This window comes from Piliocolobus tephrosceles, unplaced genomic scaffold (genome assembly GCF_002776525.5).
Source record: "Piliocolobus tephrosceles isolate RC106 unplaced genomic scaffold, ASM277652v3 unscaffolded_43469, whole genome shotgun sequence".
Taxonomy (NCBI): domain Eukaryota; kingdom Metazoa; phylum Chordata; class Mammalia; order Primates; family Cercopithecidae; genus Piliocolobus; species Piliocolobus tephrosceles.
In genome coordinates this window covers 1-11400 of record NW_022328164.1, presented here as the reverse complement: position 1 = coordinate 11400, position 11400 = coordinate 1, and the positions used below count along the sequence as shown (strand labels likewise).

Below are 11400 nucleotides of genomic sequence, written 5' to 3'. Positions count from 1 at the left end.
GGAGTCTCGCTCTGTCGCCCAGGCTGGAGTGCAGTGGTGTGATCTCGGCTCACTGCAAGCTCCGCCTTCCGGGTTCACACCATTCTCCTGCCTCAGCCTCCCGAGTAGCTGGGACTACAGGTGCCCGCCACCTCGCCCGGCTAATTTTTTGTATTTTTAGTAGAGACGGGGTTTCACTGTGTTAGCCAGGATGGTCTCGATCTCCTGATCTTGTGATCCGCCCGCCTCAGCCTCCCAAAGTGCTGGGATGACAGGCTTGAGCCACCACGCCCGGCCGGCCCTGGGTGCTTTTTAAGTAGACATGGGGTTTTAGCACATTGGTCAGGCTGGTCTCGAACTCCCGACCTCAGCTGATCTGCCTGTCAGGCGTCTGAGCCCAAGCTAAGCCATCGTATCCCCTGTGACCTGCACATATCCATCCCGATGGCCTGAAACAACTGAAGATCCACAATAGAAGTGAAAATCGCCTTAACGGATGACATTCCACCACTGTGATTTGTTCCTGCCCCACCCTAACTGATCTGTGTTCTTTATAATCTCCCCCACCCCTAAGAATTTTCTTCGTAATTCTCTCCACCTTTGAGAAAGTCCTTTGTGAGATCTACTGCCTGTCCCAAAACCTCTGAGAACGAGTGGTAATCCCACCTCCCTTCGCTGACTCCTTTTTCGGACTCAGCCGCCTCCGCCCAGGTGAAATCAACACCAAGCCTGTTCGGTGATCTCTTCACGCCACACACGAAACAGTGCCCGCCTCGGCCTCCCAAAGTGCGGGGATTACAGGTGCAGGCTTAACCACGCCCAGCTCCTGGATTCCTTTTAAATGGTTTTCACGTCAAAGTGAATGGCCGGGCGCGGTGGCTCAAGCCTGTAATCCCAGCACTTTGGGAGGCCGAGACGGGCGGATCACGAGGTCAGAAGATCGAGACCATCCTGGCGAACGTGGTGAAACCCCGTCTCTACTAAAAGTACAAAAAACTAGCCGGGTGTGGTGGCGGGCACCTGTAGTCCCAGCTACATGGGAGGCTGAGGCAGGAGAATGGCGTAAACCCGGGAGGCGTGAGATCTCCAGCGTGAGCTGAGATCCGGCCACTGCACTCTAGCCTGCGCGACAGAGCGAGACTCCGTCTCAAAAAAAATAAAATAAAAAATAAAAAACAAAGTGAAGGCAAGTCTACGTGGAGCCGGCCTCCAGCAGGGCGTCCAGGAGGCCGTGTGGAATCCACCCCCACCAGGCGCGCCCTGGTACCTGGGCGGCCACAGCTCTTCATGGTCTCCAGGTATCGGAGGAGGGCCTCGGTCTTCACCGTGTTTCCCCACCAGTAGGGGATTCCTGGCCACAGCTCGCAGTGCCGGCCCAGGGAGCTCTCGTCCTCATAGGAGACGATGACCTGCTGGCCCCGGGACCACAGCTGCCGCAGCGTCGGCAACTCCTGCAAGGCACCAGAGTTAAGGGGCGCAGGGGAGAGAGGAGAGCCAGGGACACGGGGGGCACCCAGGAGAGAGGAAGGCCGGGAAGTGGGGACACCGGAGAGGGAGGACAGCCCAACATGTGAGTATAAACCGAAAATGAAATTCTGGCCGGGAGAGGCAGCTCACGCCTGTAATCCCAGCACTTTGGGAGGCCGAGGCGGGTGGATCAGCTGAAGTCAGGAGTTTGAGACCAGCCTGGCTGATATGGTGGAACTCCGTCTCTACTAAAAATACAAAAACTAGCGAGGCGTGGTGGTGGGCACCTGTCATCCCAACGACTCAGGAGGCTGAGGCAGGAGAATCGCTTGAACCCGAGAGGTGGAGGCTGCAGTGAGCTGACATCGCACCACAACGCTCCAGCCTGGGAGACAGAGCGAGACTCAGTATCAAAAAAATTTTTTATTTTAAAAATGTTTAAAAAGGAACATTTGTAGCCAGGAACAGACGTGCACACAGGGGGCCCCAGGTGCACAGCGGGGCAGGCATGTGTCTCTGCCGTTCTGAGGCTGCTACCTGGGCTCCCGTGTGCCGGCAGCCCTGGGGAAACAACAAGGACCCTGACCGGGGGTGGGGGCTCCATGGAGCCAGCAAGATGCTGTGTGTGTGTGTGTGTGTGTATGTCTGTGTGTATATATATACACACACACACGCACATATACATATATATATATATATTTTTTTTCGAGACAGTCTCCCTCTGTCACCCAGGCTGGAGTGCAATGGCGCGATCTCGGCTCACCACAACCTCCGCCCCCCGGGTTCAAGCTATTCTCCCGCCTCAGCCTCCTGAGTAGCAGGCACCCGCCACCACGCCCAGCTAATTTTTGTATTTTTAGTAGAGACGGGGTTTCACCGTGTTGGCCAGGCTGGTTTCGATCTCCTGACCTTGTGATCCACCCGTCTCGGCCTCCCAAAGTGCTGGGATGACAGGCGTGAGCCACCGTGCCTGGCTGGCGCTGCACACATTTCTAAACCCGTCACGGGAAGTTCTCACCAGGGTCCCCCCCGCACTGCGGGAGAGCAGGGAGCCCTGTTCAACGGCTTCGCCTGCTACAGGGACCATCGCGGCACCCACACCCGGGGCGCGGCAGACGGAGTCTGAGGGTCACGATCCCCCTGCCCCAAGAGAGACGTGGGGACGGCCTTCCCCCTCCTTACCCCACGAGGACACAGCATGTCCCCGAAAATATTCTTTATGCAGGCGACCAGGTACTCGTGCAGGTCCTCGGTCAGCCCCTCGAAGTTCCTGCAGGCCAGGATGACCACCTCACGTGGGTGCCGCTCTAGCCACTCCGAGATTTCCGTGAGCGTGTCCTGGGGAGGGCGCGGCAAGGCTGAGTCCTGCATGACTCCAACAACACGGGGAATGCCGGGCGCGGTGGCTGACACGTGTCATCACGGTACTTTGGGAGGCGGAGACGGGCGGATCACCTGAGGTCAGGAGTTCGAGACCAGCCTGGCCAACATAGTGAAACCCTGTCTCTACTAAAAATACAAAAATTAGCCGGGCACAGTGGCACATGCCTGTCATCCCAGCTCCTCGGGAGGCTGAGGCAGGAGAATCGCTTGAACCCGGGAGGCGGAGGTTGCAGTGAGCCGAGATCGTGGCCACTGCACTCCAGCCTGGGCAACAGAGCAAGACTCCATCTCAAAAAAAAAAAAAAAAAGCAACAGAGAAATCCCCGTCACAGATTCCCAGGGGTCAGCGTCTCCTGTCTGGGTCTGCAGGTGACGTCCCCATCCCATTAAAGGCCAAGCATCTCCTGCCCAGATCTGCATGTGGCCGTTTCGTCCCCACGGGAGCTTGGCCACCTCCGGCTCTCCCCGTTGCGTCCCCCTCAGCCCGGCCGCACCTCCACCAGGGCCGTTGTGTACACCATGTGGACGAAGTGCAGGTTCTTCTCCGAGCCTTCCAGCATGTGAGCGATCCGCAGGTCCAGGTACCGCACCCCGGCGTCCAGCTGCTCCGTGACGTCCAGCGCCTGTGGATAGAGGCTGCCGTCGTGTCGGCCTGGCTGAGCGCCGCGTCTGGGGGCTCAGGAACGGGCTGCGAGGTTGTCCACCCACACGTCCTGCTGTCCAGGGGGACGTGGATGTTGAAACAACAGCTGTTTGTTGGTGCTGGGAGCTCTGCAGCCACGGGGACCTGCATTTGGAAAAGCTGATCTCCGGGGACCTGGCCTCTTTCAACAGAGCCTGTGAGACTCTGTCCTGGGGAAATGCACCTGCCCCCGCCCTGACACGGGTCTCACTCACGTCCCTGCAGATCCCCAGTCACCCTCTTTCTGGCTGTCACCGGAAGGGGCTGCAGTTGGGGCAGAATCTGCTACGGTCGGTCCTCAGTGCCCAGGACAGTCTCTAGGAAGCATCACTAGCGTGGGGGACACCAGGAGGTGCCGAGACAGCGCGGGGCGGGGGTGGCTGGGATGGAGACAGCAAGGGGCTTGGGGGGTGAGGTGGGTGGGAAACTGTTCCAGGAAAAACCGAGGACAGAGAGAAATGCAGGAAAAGGAACCAGCACTTCCCCTCCCTCCACACACAGCAGCACTAGGAAATGCAAAATTGTTTTTTCATTTTTTTTGAGATGGAGTCTCGCTCTGTCGCCCAGGCTGGAGTGCAGCGGCATGATCTCAACTCACTGCAAGCTCCGCCTCCCGGGTTCAATTGATTCTCCTGCCTCAGCCTCCCGAGTAGCTGGGACTACAGGCACCCGCCACCACGCCCGGCTAATGTTTGTATTTTTAGTAGAGACGGGGTTTCAGCGTGTTAGCCAGGATGGTCTCCATCTCCTGACCTCGTGATCCGCCCGCCTCGGCCTCCCAAAGTGCTGGGATGACAGGCCTGAGCCACCATGCCCGGTCTCTACTAAAAGTTTTTAAAAATCAGCCTGGTGTGGTGGTGTACACCTGTAATCCCAGCTGCCCGGGAGGCTGAGGAAGGAGGATCCATTGATCCCAGGAGGTCAAGGCTGCCGTGAGCTGAGATCGCACCACTGCACTCCAGCCTGGGTGAGAGAGCGAGACTCTGTCTCTAAAGGAATGAATGAATGTGATTATTAGGGAGAAAGTGTCCTGTCTCCCTGTTTCCCAGGAATGAGCAGTCACCTGACTGCAAACTGCAGAGCCACCTCCCATCCTAACGACACAAGAAATGAGTCCTTGTTTGTCTTGAGTGCACAGATGAAAGGGGTTGTCTCTGCTGGGATAGAATAGGGCAAGACCCTCTCCATCTGCGGCTCTAGGCGGCCACCTGCTATGCTCATGGCATTAGCTTTACATCATTTAATAAAAACACTGGGCCGGGCGCGGTGGCTCACGCCTGTCATCCCAGCACTTTGGGAGGCCGGGACGGGCGGATCACGAGGTCAGGAGATTGAGACCATCCTGGCTAACACGGTGAAACCCTGTCTCTACTAAAAATACAAAACATTAGCCGGGCGTGGTGGCGGAAGCCTGTAGTCCCAGCTACGCAGGAGGCTGAGGCAGGAGAATTGCTTGAACCCAGGAGGTGGAGCTTGCAGTGAGCCGAGATCGCGCCACTGCACTGCAGCCTGGTTACAGAGTGAGACTCTGTCTCAAAAACTAAAAAATAAAATAAGCAAATAAAAACAGTGTTCAGGGGAACTCTTCTGCCTTTGGAAAGGGGGCTCCAGGTGGGCAACAGGTTTTGGTTTTCATCCTGTCTCCCTGGCTGGGATAGGGGCTGCATTTTGCTGGAAAGCCACAGTCACCATCTGCCTCCTGAGCCCACAGGGCACCACTCAGACCCTACCTGGGTGATGGGCCATGTCAGCACCACGGGGCGCAAACCCACCTGGGTGACGGACCACGTCAGCACCGCAGGGCACAGACCCTACCTGGGTGACGGGCCACGTCAGCACCAGGGGACACGGACCCTACCTGGGTGACAGACCATGTCAGCACCATGGGGTGCGGACCATACCTGGGTGATGGACCATTTCAGCACTATGGGGCGTGTGATGCAGGGGAAGGCCTTGTTCAGCAGCTGCAGCAGCCTGGACTCCTCGTGCGAAATGGGGGACTTCTTGTTCAGGCAGTAGGTCATGGTGTCGTGGCTCCCTGAGAGCAAAGTACACGTGGACATGTCACCATCGGGCCCGTCCCTGCCACCTGCTGTGAGTCGCTCGGCCACCGGCCTACAGCACAGGCCCAGGCATGGCAGGAGGGGTGGATGTCGTCCCCCAAAACTCATGTCCCCTGGAACCTGGGAACGGGACCTGTGTGGAAACCGGGTCTCTGCAGATATCATGAGGTTGAAATGAGATCATCCCGGAGTAGGGCAGGCCCCAAATCCAGTGACAGGTGTCCATCTAAGAGACAGAGGAGGAGACGCAGACACAGAGGAGGAGGCCACGTGGCGACAAAGGCAGAGACTGGAGTGATGCAGCCACAAGCCCAGGGGATGCCTGGAGCCCCCAGGAGCTGAGAGAGGGAGGAAGGAGCCTCCCCTAGAGCCTCAGGAGGAAGTGTGGTCCTGTCCATATCCTGATTTCAGATTTCTGTAGCTAGAACTGGGAGAAAGTAAATTTCTGTTGTTTGCCACCTCCTAATGTGTGGTCACTTGTCATGGGAGCCGCAAGAAACACAGACCTTTGTGGAGTCTGACTGATGGCTGACGTTTCCATTTTCTGCCTATGACATGTAGCTGTTGTTTCTTAAGATACATATATTTAAGTATATGCAAAAATATTTATGAATATAACATTTAAATATCAATAACATAAATATGTGTATATACAGATATATATCTATATATAGAACTCTGAAAATATATGTATATATGTATATACACATATACATGTATATATACACATATACACGCATATACACACATACATGTATATATGCACATACACACATATACACGTATGCATACACATATGTATACGCACATACAAGTATACATACATATACACATACACACATATATACGCATATACACATATACATGTATACATACACATATACACGTATATACATACATACACACATACACGCATATACACACATATATACGTGCATATACACATACACGTATATATACACATATATACACATAGCTGTATATACATATACACAGATATACATGTATACTCATATACACATATATACACGTATCTACAGGTGTACACACATCTGTGCATATGTGCATGTGTGCATGTGTATATATGTGTATGCATAAGTACAAATGCGTATACATCGTGCATGTGTATGTGCCTGTATCTACATGTGTCCACGTGTAGGTATATACATGTACATGCACATGTACCTGTGCGTGTGCACAGGTGCAAGCGTCTATACATACGTGCATGCATATGTGTCTATGTCCACGTATGTACATGTTTATGGATGTATATGAATTATGTGTATGGATACCTGTGTGTGCATATGTGCAGTTACATATGGATATACACGTCTGTACAAGTGTAGGTGCATCTGTGCATGTGTGCATTCATAGATGTGCATAAGTATGTGTGGACACATCTGCACATCTGCATCCATATGTGTTTATGTGACCCTACATCCATGTATACATGTGTGCATGAGTATGTGTGAGCCTCTGTCCATGTATACATGTGTGCATATGTGTGTGCTTATGTGCATGTATACATGTGCCTGCATGGGCCTCCATGTGTATGTGTGCTTCCATGTGCATGTGTGGGTATGTGCATGTGTGCATGCGTGTGTGTGCATGTATGTGTTTATAGGTGTGGGCATGTGTGTATGTGTGTGCATGCATCTCTGTGTTTCCATGTGCATGTGTGTGGGCATATGCATGTGTGCATGTATGTGTTTATAGGTGTATGCATGTGTGCATTTATGTGTGTGTGCATGCATCTGTGTGTTTCCACGTGCATGTGTGGGTGTGTGTGCATGTATGTGTGCATGCGTGTGCATGAATGTAAGTGTACGTGCCTGAGTGCATGTGCGTATACGTGTATTTGTGTGTGCCGGCATGTGTATGTTTCCATGTGTATGTGTGTGGGTATGTGCATGTGTTCATGCATGTGTGTGTGCATGCATGTGTACGCGTGTGCATGCATGTGTGTGCATGAATGTAAGTGTACGTGCCTGAGTGCATGTGTGTGGGCATGTACATGTGTGCATGCATGTGTATGTGCATGCATGTGTGTGCATGTGTATGTGTGCATGCATGTATGTGTGCATGTGCGCATGCATATGCATGAATGTAAGTGTACGTGCCTGAGTGCATGTGTATTTGTGTGTACATGCATGTGTATGTTTCCATGTGCGTGTGTATGTGCATGTGTGCATGCATGTCTCTGCACGCATGTGTGTGTGCATGTGTGTGTGTGCATGCATGTGTGCCTATGTGTCCATGTGCATCTGTGTATGTGATATGGTTTGGTGGTGTCCACACCCAAATCTCACCTTCAATTGTAGCTCCCACAATTCCTAGGTGTCATGGGAGGGACCTGGTGGGACGTCACTGAATCTTGAGGAGGGTTTTTCTCATGCTGTTCTGGTGACAGTAAGTCTCCTGAGATATGATGGTTTCAGAAAGGGGATCTCCCCGGCACACGCTCTCTTGTCTGCCACCATGTAACATGTGACTTTGCTCCTCATCTACCTTCTGCCATGACTGTGAGCCCTCCCCAGCCAGGTGAAACGGTGAGTCCATTAAACCTCTTTCTTTTATAAATTACCCAGTCTCAGACATGTCTTTATTCGCAGGGTGAGAACAGACCAACACAGTATGCACGTGTGTGTATGTGTGCATGTGTGAAAATGTGTATGTGTGCATATGTATGTGTGCATATGTGCACGTGTGTGCATATATGCCTTGCATACGTGTGTACATGTGTGCATGCCTGTGTGTGTCCATGTTTGCACATATCCATGCCTATGTACATATGTGTGTGTCCACGTCGGTGTGATCTGTGGGATTTCCCTACATCCAGGATTGCTCCTACAGTCAGCATCTCCACTGGGGAACGCAGAGGCAACAGCCCCCGCCCCACCCCACCCCGCCCTCACCTGGGATGGAGAGGTGGTGGAGGGGCACATCCCAGAGCCGGGGACACAGTGTCGACATCCAGTCCTCGTTGGCATTTCTGCAGCGCAGGTTGGAGAAGCTGCTGGAAGTGCTCACCTGCCCACCCATCGGAGGTGAACCCTGGCCAACCTGAAGGAGAATAGGAAAAAGAGGTTTTTTATGGTTAAACTTGTGCTGCTGACACAGGGGTCATGGCTTTCCCTGGGAGGGGCTGAGGTGGTGGAGAGTGTGTGGTGGAGATCAGACTTCCTGAGAAAGGGGAGAGAGGGGCCGGGCGCGGTGGCTCACGCCTGTCATCCCAGCACTCTGGGAGGCCGAGGCAGGCGGATCACGAGCTCAGGAGTTCAAGACCATCCTGGTCAACATGGTGAAACCCCCTCTCTACTAAAAATACAAAAATTATCCAGGCGTAGTGGCGGGCACCTGTCATCCCAGCTACTTGGGAGGCTGAGGCACCTCGTGATCCACCTGCCTCGGCCTCCCAAAGTGCTGGGATGACAGGCGTGAGCCACTGCGCCTGGCCTTCTCCCTTCCTTCCTTGTGGCCTAATAAACTCTCCGCTCCTTAAAACCACTCCACGTGTGTTCATGCCGTTTTATCTAAACTGGCGCGAGAACAAGGACCCCGGTGTCCCTCCAGTCAGCGGAGCCGTAGCATTTTGGTGCATTGGCCGGGAATTCATTCATCAGAGCGGTGAGGATGGGACGAATCTCACCCTCAGATCTGTCCTTTAATCTCAGGGTTGTCTTCCAGCTATCCTACCGCAAAGCTTTCCTTCTTTCCTTCCTTCTCTATCCGCGGTCTCTCACTCTCTGTCGAATGCACGGGAATTTTTACAGCCTAGGGAAGTAATCCTGTTAGGCCACATCAGGAAATACTGTCGACCAGGGATACAGCTCAGGAAAACGCTGTTGCAGTCTTCCAGGAATAGAGTTCTCCCAGGGATACAGCTCAGTCTTCCAGGAATAGGGTTCCCTCCTTTTCCCCTAAATAAAGTTACTTGATACTAATTCTCTAGCAGATGCATGGTATTTCCTTTTTGTTGTTGTTTTTTTTTTTTTGAGACGGAGTTTCGCTCTTTTTGCCCAGGCTGGAGTGCAGTGGTGTGATCTCAGCTCACTGCAACGTCCGCCTCCTGGGTTCAAGCGATTCTCCTGCCTCAGACTCTCAAGCAGCTGGGATGACAGGCACCTGCCACCGCGCCTGGCTAATTTTTGTATTTTTAGTAGAGACGGGGTTTCTCCATGTTGGTCAGGCTGGTCTTAAACTCCCCACCTCAGGTGATTCGCCCTCCTGGGCCTCCCAAAGTGCTGGGATGACAGAGGTGAGCCACCGCGCCCGGCCGGTGCATGGTATTTCTAAGGCAACAGCGCCCCCTAGTGGGAACAGAAATCCTCTTCGTGGTCGGGTAGCACTTTGGGAGGCCGAGGAGGGCGGATCACGAGGTTACGAGTTCGAGACCAGCCTCACCGACATGGTGAAACCCCATCTCTAGTAAAAATACAAAAATTAGCCAGGCGTGGTGGCACACGCCTGTCATCCCAGCTATTCAGGAGGCAGAGGCAGGAGAATCGCTTAAACCCGGGACATGGAGGTGGCAGTGAGCCGAGATCATGCCACTGCCCTCCAGCCTACTGACAGAGCAAGACTCCATCTCAAAAAAAAAAAAAATAACAATAATAATAATAGGCACCAGGAGGAGGCCCAAAAAGAGAAACTTCAGGAGAAGACAAAGCCTCTAGTAGCAGCTTGGCAGGCTTGCAAACTCCAGGATCTCCCCAGGTGCATCCGGTAGTTGCTAAAAGTGTGGCAGGCCAGGACATTTTAAAAAGGAATGGCCGGGCAGCAAGACAGAGTCCCCTCGCTCCCGTCCAGCCTGTGGCGAAAAGCAGTGGAGACAGAACTGCTCCCAGAGTTGGAGGTCAGTGGATACAAATCCCCTGCTCCAGTGGCTCAAAATGCCATCACAGCACACGGCCGCGGGCGATTCCAGAAATGGAAGAAAGGAAAGCAGACCACCTTCTAAACAGTAGAGCCGTCCTCTCTCCTTTCTCCTCCCTCGTCCAGGCCTCCTCACTTCCTATAAGGGGCATCTCAGGAAAAACTCTAATCCAATCTTTTTCTCAATCTTAGTTGTAGTTAGGAGGACCTATTTACATATGTTTCCAAACCACTGTCATGACAGCTCTACTGTCATGAAAAGCCTCCAAGTTAAGCCTAGGAAATAACTGTTTCCACTGCACACAATGTGCCAGGACGACTGCCCTCTAGGGACAGCTCTTAGCCAGCAAACAGCCAGTAAAGCAAGATAAGCCAAGTCACTCTCCGGACACACAAGAGCTCAATTAGCTGACAGCTCTTATAAAAGCACTTAAATTACGCCAGGGAAATGTAGCTAACATGTATGCGGATTCCTAGGACACTTTCCTGATTATTCATGCTCATGCTGCCATTCAGAAGGAAAAGCATCTTCTTACTACGAATGGATCTCCTATAAAATATCACCAGGAAGGCAGGGCGCGGTGGCTCATGCCTGTCATCCCAGCACTTTGGGAGGCCGAGGCGGAAGGATCACCTGAGGTCGGGAGTTCGAGACCAGCCTGACCAATGGGATGAAACTCCATGTCTAGTAAAAATACAAAAGTTACCTGGGTCTGGTGGCGGACGCCTGTCATCCCAGCTACTCGGGAGGCTGAGGCAGGAGAATCACTTGAACCCGGGAGATGGAGGTTGCAGTGAGCTGAGAATGCACCCCTGCACTGCAGCCTGGGCAAGAAGAGTGAAACTCTGTCTCAAAAATATAGACAGATAGACAGATATACAGAGATAGATAGATATAGACAGATAGATATAGATATAGAGAGATAGAGATGATAAAGAGATAGAGAGATA

General features: G+C 52.8%; 1 protein-coding gene across 2 annotated transcripts in view; it reads right to left on the bottom strand.

Annotated features, from left to right (window-relative positions):
• LOC113224062 (PI-PLC X domain-containing protein 1) overlaps positions 1-11172 on the bottom strand; it is a 14341-nt gene extending 3169 nt beyond the window's left edge. Inside the window, exons 1-6 of one of the 2 annotated variants that reach the window (XM_026453351.1) lie at positions 11157-11172; positions 8490-8637; positions 5413-5549; positions 3324-3452; positions 2629-2784; positions 1247-1430 (exon numbers count right to left, since the gene is read on the bottom strand). In XM_026453351.1, coding sequence (XP_026309136.1) covers positions 1247-1430; positions 2629-2784; positions 3324-3452; positions 5413-5549; positions 8490-8616 — 733 coding nt within the window. In that variant the 5' untranslated portion in view covers positions 8617-8637; positions 11157-11172. Of the gene's footprint in view, positions 1-1246; positions 1431-2628; positions 2785-3323; positions 3453-5412; positions 5550-8489; positions 8638-9223; positions 9488-11156 lie in introns of those variants that run through there. The other variant, XM_026453352.2, reaches the window with a different exon arrangement.
• Between the last annotated feature and the right edge of the window lie 228 nt (positions 11173-11400).